This window comes from Xenopus tropicalis, chromosome 7 (assembly GCF_000004195.4).
Source record: "Xenopus tropicalis strain Nigerian chromosome 7, UCB_Xtro_10.0, whole genome shotgun sequence".
NCBI lineage: Eukaryota > Metazoa > Chordata > Amphibia > Anura > Pipidae > Xenopus > Xenopus tropicalis.
The window spans coordinates 110170318-110182299 of NC_030683.2; the positions used below are offsets into that span (position 1 = coordinate 110170318).

The 11982-nt window shown below is 40.3% G+C and overlaps 1 protein-coding gene across 1 annotated transcript in view; it reads right to left on the reverse strand.

The window, feature by feature from the left end:
- Positions 1-11534, reverse strand: part of shank1 (SH3 and multiple ankyrin repeat domains 1) — a 125687-nt gene extending 114153 nt beyond the window's left edge. The window contains exons 1-3 of the mRNA XM_031906165.1: positions 11232-11534; positions 2290-2493; positions 50-121 (exon numbers count right to left, since the gene is read on the reverse strand). Of these exons, the coding sequence (XP_031762025.1) occupies positions 50-121; positions 2290-2493; positions 11232-11498 (543 nt within the window). The 5' untranslated portion in view covers positions 11499-11534. The remainder of the gene's footprint in view (positions 1-49; positions 122-2289; positions 2494-11231) is intronic.
- Positions 11535-11982: the final 448 nt, after the last annotated feature.

Sequence of the window (11982 nt, forward strand, 5' to 3'; positions counted from 1 at the left end):
GCATCAATAGGGTCCACAGTAAACTGTTATTCTACCAATAGCATCTCACCTTGGTGTGGAGCTTGGCCAGCTGCTTCTCATCGAGGTTGGTCTGTTTGTAAACTCTTGTCTTATAGCGGAACTGAATGAAGGCAGAATACATAAAAGGCGTCAGAACTGGCAGCAAAGTATTCATATTCAACAAATATCTATGTAGATTTTAATCTTTTTTTGTTATACGATAGAGAAAAGAGAGAATGGTGAGACCTCTCCCTCCCCCATGCAGGGGGGTTGTGTTAGTTTCCACCAATAATGCTCCAGAAACTCTCCAGAAATCATCCATAGTTATCCATTAAAGGGACATTATCATTTGGAAAATATAGCCTGTCTGACTTCCCAGATTAAAACTGGCAACAATGTCTGACTTCACAGTATAAAGCTTTTAAGAGATCTAAACCCAAACAGAACCCCCCCTGACTGACATGCAATGCAGCCATCAGGGTCGGACCAGGAAAAAAACCCAGTGGGCCCCGGCGGCCCAGACCCAATGCCTGTTGCTGCTTCCCCTGGCCGCCGATATCCTCCCCTGACGCATTTCACTTATGCGTGCTCAGGGGAGCATGGGTGGTGGGCTCCCCTGCAGAAGGTTAGGGGTCGGGGGCCCCTGGGGGGGTGCGGTCAGCGGGGGGCACCTTGGAGGGTGTGGGGCCCTGGGGACGGCAGCCCCAGCAGGCCCTGCACCCCCCCAGTCCAACCCTGGTAGCCATTCACAGGCCACCATGTCAACAACCCACCTCCTTTTGCAAATCCTTCTCCTTTTAAAAGGCATATAAAATATAAATATACAAATATATATATATATATATATATATATATATATATATATATACAGTAAATATACCCTTTTGAAAGGTCTGTGTGTTGCTCCATTAATCCCCTGGGCACCTGCACTGCTCTCCATACAATAATTAGGGGCATATTTATGATTGGCCAGGCCCAAAAACACGGGCAATCATAAGTCAAGCCTGCCATTCACATAAACAGCCCACAGTTCAGTTATGGAAACCTATAAACTGTAACCCACTAAATACAAGCATGAGAGACATCAGCCTAAACATTATGAAAACTCACGGCACTTGAGTTTCCATTAGCTAGTCAGCTCATGCATAGGGAATCTCACAGCATTAGGAGATATTTACTGAGCACCTAATTCATTGCTTAATAAAGTTAAAAAGGAATGGAAATTAGCAGCGTTCCATATGAAGGATGAGTTATCCAGCAGAAATAGCGAGTCAGCTCATAAAGGAAAAATGTAGCCTACATACAGGAAGGGTTTATATTCCACTTCCCTTTCTTTACTTAGGCAATTAAAGAATTGTTATCATCTGCAAATTTGCCTTTTTAAAAAATATTTCTAGTTCTAAGTAGTGATGGGTGAAATGTTTCGGCAGGCATGGATTCGCGGTGAATTTCCGCGTTTCGCCATTGGCAGATTGTTTCGCGAAACGGATGAAAAAATTTGTTGCAGAAAAATTCGCCGCACGTCCGAGAATTGTTGCCCGCGGGCGACAAAATAATTGCCGCAGGCGACAAAATAATAGCCGCGGGTGACAAAATAATAGCCGCGGGCGACGAAATAATAGCCATGAGAGAAAATAATAGCCTCGGGCGACAAAATAATAGCCGCGTGACGAAAGAATAGCCGCGGACGACAAAAGAATAGCTGCGCGACGAAAGAATAGCCGCGGGTGACAATTTTTTTTTGACGTGCAACATTTTCGCTGTTTCGCGAATTTTCCGCCGTTTCGCGAATCTTTTGAAAGATTCGCAAATTTTTTGCCGAAGCGAAACAGGACAGATTCGCTCATCACTAGTTCTAAGTTTTCTGTTTCTATACATAGCCAGTTATCACAAATGTATGTATGTTACAAGTGATGGGGAGTTGCTGCCCTTGTCTTCAGCTTTTCTGTTATAGGTTCAAAATCCTTCATGTTGGTCCACTAGGATGTCCAAATAGCCCACAGTGAAACGTTGTTATTGGGTGCAAATAGCGATTATATACTGTATATATGGTTGGGACCCAATGGAGAAGTCTGTATAGGTTGGAACATAGTCTGTATAGATTGCAACATTGTAAGACCAGATAATGACAATAGGGTATGATGGTAGCCCTTTAGCTACGATTTATAATTCAGTAACAACTAAATGGCTATACTGTAGACATGACCTGCAATCTCATGAAATAATGAAGCCCCGCAAAGTCAATTTTTACCCCTTCTAAGACATTTAACAAATCAATCAATGACAAACCTCCAAATAAGGAACCCCTTTCTCAAAAGATTGGGGGTATTCCCGAAGGAGTCGCTCCTCATCCAGAAACTTAGCATCTCTCCCGTTGGTCGCTGGTTGGAAGAGACCATAGTTCAGCACATCCTTCAGGCTCTCATTCAATGTGCACAGTATCTGCTGCTTTGCAACCCAGATTGTGGCATCTGGATTGAATCGAAGGCATTTCTGTAAAAAAGAGATATGCTAGAAGATTAGTTTCTTAAACTTAAAAGCTGGTGTCTTCTGTGCCATGCAAACCTGTGGTGGAGATATATAATAGAAACCTGTAACATGACTGACAATACAAACGTTAAGGGTCATAAAGCAGAATGTTTTAGATGCCTGAAATGTATCTGATGTCAAAAATCTTGTTGACAAGACAGGGAAAAGGTTACAGGAATGAATGAAACTCTATCAGAGAAAGAAGAAGCCAGCAGATGTCGGATATTTGGAGATTAAAGGGCATGTTGGAGAGGAGTCTTGGACTCTAGGACAACAAAAGCTTAAAGCACTAAAGGGACTCCAGTTTTCTAGGCACCCCCCAGTGAACCAAAATTATAACCTTCTTCTCCCGATTGAAGCTCCTTCTCTATAAAAATGATCAGCTGGTGGTGCTTGGCGGGGAGCACGCTGCTACATTCATCTCTTTCATTTTCCAAGTATTCTTTGTTTGTCCTTGTTCAGGTGGGTGCAGAACATTAGAACTTACTAGAATTTCTATATTACAGATAAATGTTGCCCAAGCCCATACAAGAACTAGAGATGCAAAAAGATGGAGATTGCATATTCCCCAGTCAAGCACTTGGGACTGGTCCATTTTTTATTAAGGAGGAATAATGGCAATTTGGTCCAAAGGGGGCACCCAGTCTGGTATTTAAGCTTTTATTTAAAATGCCCCTACCAACCAAGATCAGGTGGTTATTCTGATGTGGTTGAGTGAATATGAAACCCTGTAGCTGTGCATGGGGCCAAAACAATTCCATTCCTCAACTACTTTTTTCCACATATGTGGAAGCTTCCAACTACATCCTAGGTATTGATCTGTGGGTCTTCTAAAGCATTTTATGTAAAAGCATTGGTCTGTGAGGGTATGGAGTTACACATGAACCATTGATTTACCATAACCAGTAGGATTCTGAGTCTAATGTTGCTTTTGATTGCACATTGAGTATCAAGTGAAAGCACCTACAGTTTCTGTTGGTTGTATTACTCATTCTATGCATTTACCTTCATTAACACGTTGTATTTATCTATTCTTTCCATATCTCTTTACATTCCAGAAAATATTTTTTTTACTTTGCAAAAGCCATTTGTTTTTGGAAACCGGAAAAGATACCTGCATGTGAATTTTGTGCGTTGAGGTTTCCAAGGAGATGACAGCTTGAGCTTAGTAGCAACAGTTTCCATGGTGAAACCAAAGTCTCTCAATGTGTTTAAAGGAGGTCTGTGTTTAATGGAGGCATATTAATGCACTGTACCGGCATAAACTGGGATTTTTCTCATACAAACAAAATATATTTAATCAGTAACAAGTGGAATCCAATTTTGAGCTTCTGTGCTATTCTGTTATTAACAAGGGACATGCACCTGAAAAAGCTGTGACCATTATTTAACATATGCAACCTCAGCACACTTGGTATTTATTAGCTTATTTACCACTTATTGCTTTTTTTCCCATGACCATTATCCAAAGGAGCTTCAGAAGTGCCATATTCTTCCCAATCCCTATAAGCCTACATTTAGGTGCCCTAGAAAAATGTAATAAGATATTCCCCCAGGATATCCATTTAAAGACTGGGAGGTATTGATGCTCTTAAACACTCTATATGGTTTAACAGAAACGTTTAAAATCATTTACTGTTCATTCCATATGATTGAATGCTTTTAAATGAAGTTATTTGGAGAAGCATTGATTGATGTTGTAGGTAAATATACAGGAAATTAAGTTCAAATTATTCCATTGAGATTAAAACTAGAATAACAGGCTACAGGAAGAGTATTTATATAGTACATGCTGGTTGTTTTTGTTGTAGGGTACACTTAGGCAGCAGGAGTTAATGTAAATGTATGGGGGAGCCTGCGTTAGAGGGAAAGTGAGTTAAGAAGGAGAGATGGGAGTAGTTATCAAGAAAATGAGTCTTTTCATGAGACGGCACTACATTCTGAGCAGATCTTGTTAATTGATATTCTGCAGTACGTGAAAAGCGCTTGAGATGGAAGACAGTTCTTGAAACAAGAGACGCGTTTCAAGGAAAAGGATCAATGCAAAGGGAAAAGACAAGAGTAATAGAGAGGGTCAATTAATTGTAGGTATTTAAAGAAAAAAAAGAAAAGAAGTGCTCTTGCTGAGTTCCAGGGCCACAGGCTATCAACAGCCCTCCATTAAAGTTTGTACATGCCTGGGAATTAATAGCAACGAAAGCATTATCCTGTGCAAAAAACAAGTATATGTAATCACTGGGCGGTGTGGGTATCGGCGTGAAAGCCCTGGGCTCAACCTTGGTTGGACAGGGGGACACAATTGATGGAATGGCATGGCAATTCTTAAACTAGAAACAATGACGGCAAAAGAGAACAGAGAAAATGTAGGCTTCAAACAAACAGTTGGCTTGCAGAAGGGACAAGTAACAGCTGGATATACACATAAAAATTTGTTCCAGGTATAGTACCCATGTGCTGGGCAAAATTGGGCTGGCCCGATAGTTTGGCACCCTGCCCATAACTTATACCGGCTTATGCAGACCCTTCAAGGCACTACCATATCAAGGAGCCAATGTGGTTCTGAAGGGCTTTCCTATCTTGCCAGCAGAAATGTGGATGACATTTGGCCAAACACTGGCGAATAAGCTGCCGAGTCATAATGAGCCACCTCAGCAGCACATATACTGCCCATGTATGGCCAGCTTTCGTGCCTTCCTCAGGAAATTGCAAGCTATGGGCTAACAGGCCTTATTATTTCCCTGCTCGGCTTTCCCGTAATGGCAGCCCCTTTCCACTCTATAGCTCCAGCACTGACTGTACGACATAGATAAAACTACAAAGGACATATACAGTATACTGTGCAACAGTTGTTAGATGTTTCATCATTTACATTAATGATATCCAACATTTATCAGTCATTGAGCAGCATAAAACTGATTTTCATAAATATGTTTATCTTTAAATTACAGTATTTCATGAATGTGCAGCCTTCTGCCCACAAATGATCGATGCTTTTTTAAAATCCCATTTATACTGAATTTCTTTGTTACACTTCTCTTCAGTGCTGCTGGCTGATATCTAAATGTTTTATTCTGTTTCTCTAAGGTACGAAGCACCATGCACTTTGCCCCATAGTGATCCACAGAATAGCATGAAAGGATACGAGACCTCAGCGCAGGGTAAAGATGACTTCCCAAAGGTGTGAATATGTGGTGCACCATTGTGAAAATGGAATGATATCATTTGTGGATTATTTTTTTTGCCTAAAGTATCATATGTACAAAGAAACTGGAATTAATTATTAATACTGACTTATAGATTTGAGTTCTTTGTGAAAAAGCAGTTCCACAGTGGGAAAGCTAGGTATCTTGATCCTACAGCTTTTAGTTTTTTTTGCTATTTCATAAGAAATCAACCTACTGGTAGAAGTTTAGACTGTTAGCACCTGTAGCGTAACTAACTGGGCCTCATCTTGCAAATGAATGGGAAAGGTGCACCACAGAGGCAGCATAAAGGTAGCTATACACTGGGCAGTTCTGCACAATATACAGCCAACTGGCTGCGGTATACAGAAGGATACTGTAGGAGAGCCCATATAATGTATGGCCATCTTTTTATTGTTAAATCAATGTAAATAAATGCATATAATGATGAAAGCCATACAAAACTGATGGCAGGCCACTGCCAAAGGTGACATGATACTTGCCCTTATTTCTGACTATTTTTTTACTTTATGTCTGCTTATCATCTATCCTGACTTCTGGTCTTTGTATTGGATCCAGCTTGCCCTTTATTCACCATAAGCAGGCACTTCTACTACTACCCCCTTCTACTAGCCTTACCGAATATAAGGACCCAGCTAAACTCTGCTATGGCCTCTAGGCAATGAATCCAGGTAGCTAAAAGTAAGGGTGAGGTCTCTGTCTGACAAAAATGATCATGTATTGGGAAAGGTTTAACATAGTGGGTGGGTTGGATTATTTGTTTATTTAAAAAATATATTGAATCTTCTTTCTACTGATTTAGCCTTCACAAGAACATGTTTTAGCCTTCACGCGGAAATGCATTTGCCAGAGAATAGTTTGTATGACTATATTGAACATTCAAACTCCTTTTCAGACTGTATAAGTTTGGGCAGGGGGACTAGCAATTCAAAAGGTTTAGGACCCCATAAAAAGGAGAAAAAAAATTCCACAAATTAGGTATGTTCAACCTACTGATGGATATAAGAAAAACAACTGCTCCCAAGTGATCCCTGCGCTTTCCTAAAACAGATCCCAAAGATCAGTTTCTAAAATGCAGAGCTGACCCCCCTAGGGTGGCTTGGAGCAGAAGCCGGGGGAGGTCTTAGCCTGAAGGCAATTTGTTTCTAGGTTGATAAAAATGCCTATTAACTCTCCTTTGGGGTAGACTTTTTTGCTATTCAAGATATTCACAGAACTATGATTGAATGGCTATTATTACTGAATGCCTGATATAAAGGGAGCTTGAACCAAAGAAGTGTAAAACCCATTGCCAAAGACAGATACATTGTTTATTAAAACAGAGTTAGGACACAATATAAATACACAATAGGGGTAGAGTTCCTGAAGAAGTCCTGCATCAGGAAGGGTATTCGTGACATATGCATAAAGTGGTCAATATTGGGAAGATTCAACAACTTTGTGCTCATCCTCTAGGCACCTCATTTGGAAGTTGAATGGGTGCCTTTCCCTTTATCAAAATATTTCAGTCTAGTCCTGTATCCTGAGTATCGTCACTTTTAGGTTATAGCAACGACCAGTTGGAGTTTAAATAGAGGCCAAATCCTCTGCGGTGAGGAAGCAATGAGGGTAGAAATATTGGTCTGATTATGGGTCTGAAGGTTATGGTCAAAGGTGGGTCTGCCTGACTAGACTACTGCAGGTCTGTAGCAGAAGGTACAAGCGGTGGGGGGGCTGAGAACTTGCATAAAGGTACAAAGCTCATTAACTGAAGCAGGAAGCTTAGGCACTGGCAGCTAATGTACCTGGGGGAATCACATTTACTTCCAACTCATTTTATTTAGACTCAGCTGTGTGGTTAATTCTGAGCTTCTGTTAATGGCTCCATTTGTTCAATACTTATATGCCAAGGAACACATTTTTTCTTTTTTTTCCCTCTTTAGGGTCTAAAAGTACAGCATTTAATCTATGGGTCTTACTTATTTAAAGGTCAGTATCCACAGCATGTCTTCTATTGCACATGAAATAGCCCCACCTGGGGAAATTCATAGATTTTCCTGTGCATTTAGCAACAGGAGATTGTGAATATGGAAGTTTACTCCTTGCACAAAGACATAGGAGGAGAGAAACTAATATGGAGGCCATGATCATGTCTATAACATGGTATTGTTCTATAGGTTTGTACACTGATAGCTATTTCCTTTGTGAGGCTTTATTAGGGTTTTGTGGTAATATGCTGCCATAGTCATATGTGCCTGGTTATTACATTAATAATGACATTTTTTCTTCCAAAGAATTGTCTGTCAGTCTGGTCTCATCTCAGTACCTCCACTTGGTGGGGAAAATATTCCTTATATTGCTCTTTCAGATCAGTGATAGTCAAAGGTCTGTACAAAACAGGTATTCGCCATAATTTTGGGATTTAGACAAATGCTGAATCCTCCACAAAAAGATTTGACTCTATACTAAACAAATTAAAATCTTACTTTTAATTTGAAAGAAATTTTAAAAAAGTTATATAGTGTTTATACAAGTTATTGTATCAAAATGTGAGTTTAGAGCTAAATACATAAACTCTCACCCATAATCTATTCATTCCTATGGGTTTTAGAAGCGTTATTGATCAAATTGTGAGTTCTAACTCTTACCCATTGATAAATACGCTTCTAAAAATGCCATAGGAATGAATAGAATGTGGGTGAGTGTATATGTATTAATCTCTAAGCTCATTTTGATAAATCTGCCCTTAAGCGTTCTGTTAAACCAAAGCCAAGCTCTAAGGTTCACCCATCTTCATGAACCTTCTTCAAGATACTCTCAAGTATAGATGAATACAGTTTTGTAAAGATTACATTGGGTTTATTTATTTTATTCTATGCTTTCTCTGATCCATAGCCGTGACTCTTAAAAGACCAGCCTCAGATTGTACCCTGGTCCAAGCTAATTCTAAGTGCCCAAGATACTGACTATAGAGTTGACATCAGTGCTCATGGAAGAGTTTTGCTATCTAGCAGTTCTGTGAATGCTGTAGATGAGTGCTCATATTAAGCCAGTCTGTGGCAAATACAGGCGGATAAAAGAAACTCCAGAATACCAGTTAAAAAGTAATTTAGTGAACCCGTCTTTAATGGAAAAATAATCTATGTATACTTATGTTTTAAAGGTAGTCCTATCGTATTTGTTTGCTAGTATCAAATCTCACACACGTCTCCAAAATGGTTGGCCAACGTCATTTAAAGAATAAGTAAACCTTTTTTTTTTTCTATAAATAAAATTACTCTAAACAGCTTCCCAGAATTGCCTTCCTTTGTCCCTCTGTTCTTTCTGACCTGGTTCCTCAGTTACAAGCTGCTCGATTCCTCTCCTTCCTTGTTCAGAGTGAATCTCCGCCCCCACTTCCTGTTCAGGTCTCTCATTACATCGACTACCTGTAGTCGAAGTGGAGAGCCTTCTGCGCATGCCTGGAGGCTGCAGAAGGCAGTCTGTGCATCAGCAGGGTTGTTTTTCTTGATGAAAGACCTGAACAAGAAGTGGGGGCGGGGCTTCACTCTGAACAAGGAAGGAGAGGAATCGAGCAGTTCAAATCAAATCAAATGAGCTTTATTGGCAGGACCAAATACATTTAGCATTGCCAAAGCAGGTAGAGGGTGTAATGGTAGCTTGTAACTGAGGAACCAGGTCAGAAAGAACAGAGGAACAAAGGTAGGCAATTCTGGGAAGATGTTTAGAGTAATTTTATTAATAGAAAAAAACTTTACTTATTCTTTAAAACCATTGCAAATCACCTTCACCTAAACGTTATGATGGTTTTATCTCATCGGAAGCATACTGTATGAGGGACCATACATAGTATGGCCATTTACGGTATCAGTTGTTCTGTTTGCTCAAGTTGACAGTCCAAAGTATAGGAACCAGAGGAAGTGAAGAGTAGCTCTTCATCTGCCAGCACTCTGGCCAACATAATGCATCAGTTAATGACTTTTCCAAACTTCCTCATCTAGGAGACAAACAGATACCAAAAATGATATGAAATGTATTGGTACATGCATGGCCAGCTTTTTTGCTGTGGGTGTTGCTAAGACTTGTAGTTCTTTAACAGCTGGTGCACTGAAGGATTCCCAGGACTTGGCTATGAACTTGTTTGTAGAAGGAGCTATTTTAAGGACAGTTCCTAAATTATAGAAGAATGTTGCATTCAAGAACACGCTGCTAAATTAGATTTTTAGCAGTCCCTCTATAGCATTAAATTATTTCCTATACTGTGCACAAGATGGTTTAAAGATCAGCTAAAATGATCTGCTGATTAAACAAAATGTGCCTTTTCCCGGCTCCTCTGCAGCAGAAATGAAATGCATTCAAACGTCACTCCATAAACGTCTTTTCCGTAGACTCCCCAAAGTCCTTCATGTACAGTAAACAGCCGGCTTTAATGAGAGCTTGACTCACAGAGAGGGGGGAAGGGGCAGGCCAAAGGGAAAAGTGTTTATTTGATTTTGTTTGTGCTGAGTTAGACATTTATCATAACGTGGTAATGACCACCCCAGGGACAGCACAATAATATAAGGCTGGGAAATTGAGAAAGAAGAGAGTGGGAACTAAAGGGAAATGTTATTGGCTATCCGACGCAAGTATCGTTCTGTTTCAAGCATGTAATAAGAGAGATGGAGAGGCTTCAGAACCTGGTTTCAGAACATGAAAGACCAACAAAGTGTCTGATCCAGGTGGTCTAATAAGAAATATAAACAATAGGATGTCTATATAATTTATAAAGGGTTTTATAAAGTTCTCTCTGTGTGCATTCACATTCTTGGTCCCAGCTGGGAACATAATAAAAACAGTTTATGCATGGTGCATGTTTGCCATTAGGAACATCACTGGATAAGCAGCAAATGAACCAAACAGCGCACCATATTCAAGGTGTATAAAAATAATTGCTGTGGTTACAAGGATATATGTATGATTTTAGTGACCCATTGATATTAATTGGGTCTTGGAGAGATAATGTCATTAAATCCGTACTCAGTGGCTTATTTCGAAAAAGAAAAAATGGCCAGCACAAATTGATTTCTTTGGCAGACTTAAAGTTATAAGTGGCCCCAAGCAGGACCTCGGTACTTCTGCGTACTCTATTGATAAATCCCTCGGAAACACTGTTACTGACATCTCACTCATTGGAGACGCAGATGGTTTATGATTGAGTTAATATGGTACCATGCTGGGCTGTATATAGTTGTAATGGGGTGAGCAACAAACTTGGTTTTGTGGGGGTTCATTAATAATATAAAATGTTGCTTTCCAAGTTGCAGCTACCAAAGCTGTTTGTTTAAGTACAACTCCAGGTATCCCAGGCACAGTTGGCTGGTGTTGGTAATTGTAGTACAGTCACATGTGAAAGGAGTCGCCAATCACATGGATAGACACACACACACATTAGTTGCCAAATATATCTAACTGTTTGGTTTACTATATTGAATACATAGCTATAAACAAAATAAACCTAATGGATTATGGCATGCTTACTGTTTGGTGCAGGTCAGGAATTCCAATACGGAAGACCATCATGCTGAAATTGGAGTCATCCGGAACCGACATGGATCTTTCTTTTATTCTTCTTGCAGCTACTGAAGATAATGAAATAGGCTTAGGGATATTGCTGGTGGCAGAGGTGGGATTGTTTTTCCCTCCAGGGACAGGGTCCTCTCTGGAACTGTCTGAGTCTGATTCTTCCCCAGGGTATCCAGAGATGCTCCTCCTCTCCTCCTCGCTTGACACAGGACTCTGGGGCATTGTCAGGAAGGCAAAACCACAGCAGCATTACAGGGCCAGCTGGAAGGGATGGAAGAAGAAGTCTTCATTAGAAAATACCTTGATTGCCTTATACCTTGAATGTTCATATTTCAAAAATACATGGGCACCAAAAACAAGGAAGCCTCAAATATGAATATTAAAGATCCAATCTGGATCATGATTTAGCCAAATTCCAGCACTTTTTGCAGGGTTATGGTTGTTCAGTTAAACCCTTAACTGCCAATAGAGAACGCTATATTTATTTTGCAAACAGCTTTACTATACCTGAGTAAACAGCCCTAGAAGCTCCCTCTGTTTGTTTAAGATTGCAGCTGCCATTTTAGCTTCATCTTCCTAGCTTCCTGCTGCAGCTCTAGAGGCTGGTTGCTCAGATCACACATTCCTAAGGGACGGGGGAGTGAGTTTTATGAATTCTTAAGGGAGGGCTGAGCAGGAGAAGGGAGAGAGGAGAGATCTGCACAGA